Source organism: Mastomys coucha, chromosome X, assembly GCF_008632895.1.
Source record: "Mastomys coucha isolate ucsf_1 chromosome X, UCSF_Mcou_1, whole genome shotgun sequence".
Classification (NCBI taxonomy): Eukaryota; Metazoa; Chordata; class Mammalia; order Rodentia; family Muridae; genus Mastomys; species Mastomys coucha.
Genome location: NC_045030.1, coordinates 122,186,991 through 122,187,518, shown reverse-complemented (window position 1 = coordinate 122,187,518; position 528 = coordinate 122,186,991). Strand labels below are relative to the sequence as shown.

General features: G+C 37.5%; 1 protein-coding gene across 1 annotated transcript in view; it reads left to right on the top strand.

The window, feature by feature from the left end:
- Positions 1–196, top strand: part of LOC116094377 (60S ribosomal protein L12-like) — a 1,186-nt gene extending 990 nt beyond the window's left edge. Inside the window, exon 2 of the mRNA XM_031376187.1 lies at positions 74–196. Within this exon, the coding sequence (XP_031232047.1) occupies positions 74–196 (123 nt within the window). The remainder of the gene's footprint in view (positions 1–73) is intronic.
- Positions 197–528: the final 332 nt, after the last annotated feature.

Here is a 528-nt window from a genome sequence, read left to right as displayed (position 1 = left end):
TGGAGGGGAACCTTGAAAAGGAGATATTTTATGACATGTAAATAAAGAAAACATCTAATAAAGAAAGAAGAAGAACATTAAACACAGTGGAAACATTACTTTTAATGCAATTATCAGCATTGCCCATCAGATGGCACACCAGTGTTTGGCCAGAGAACTTTCTGGAACCATCAAGGAGATCCTGGGTACTGCATAGTCTGTGGGCTGCAATGTGGATGGCCACCACCCTTATGACATCATAGATGGCATCAATAATGGTACAGTGGAGTGCCCAGCTAGTTAAGAAGCAACAAGAAAATATTTCAATAAAAGACTATCTGATAACCAAAAAAAAAAAAAGAAAAAGAAAAAAAGAAAAAGAAAAATACATCACATTGAGGATGTTGTAATATGTTACAATGTGTCCCACAGTATATCCCTCTGTCCATAAAGCTTCACTTACAAATGGTTATTGCAATGAGTCTGGCTTAAGGTCTCTGGCTTCTGTGACACCATCAATATTTGGTTCTCACTTGGACTCCTCCTAGT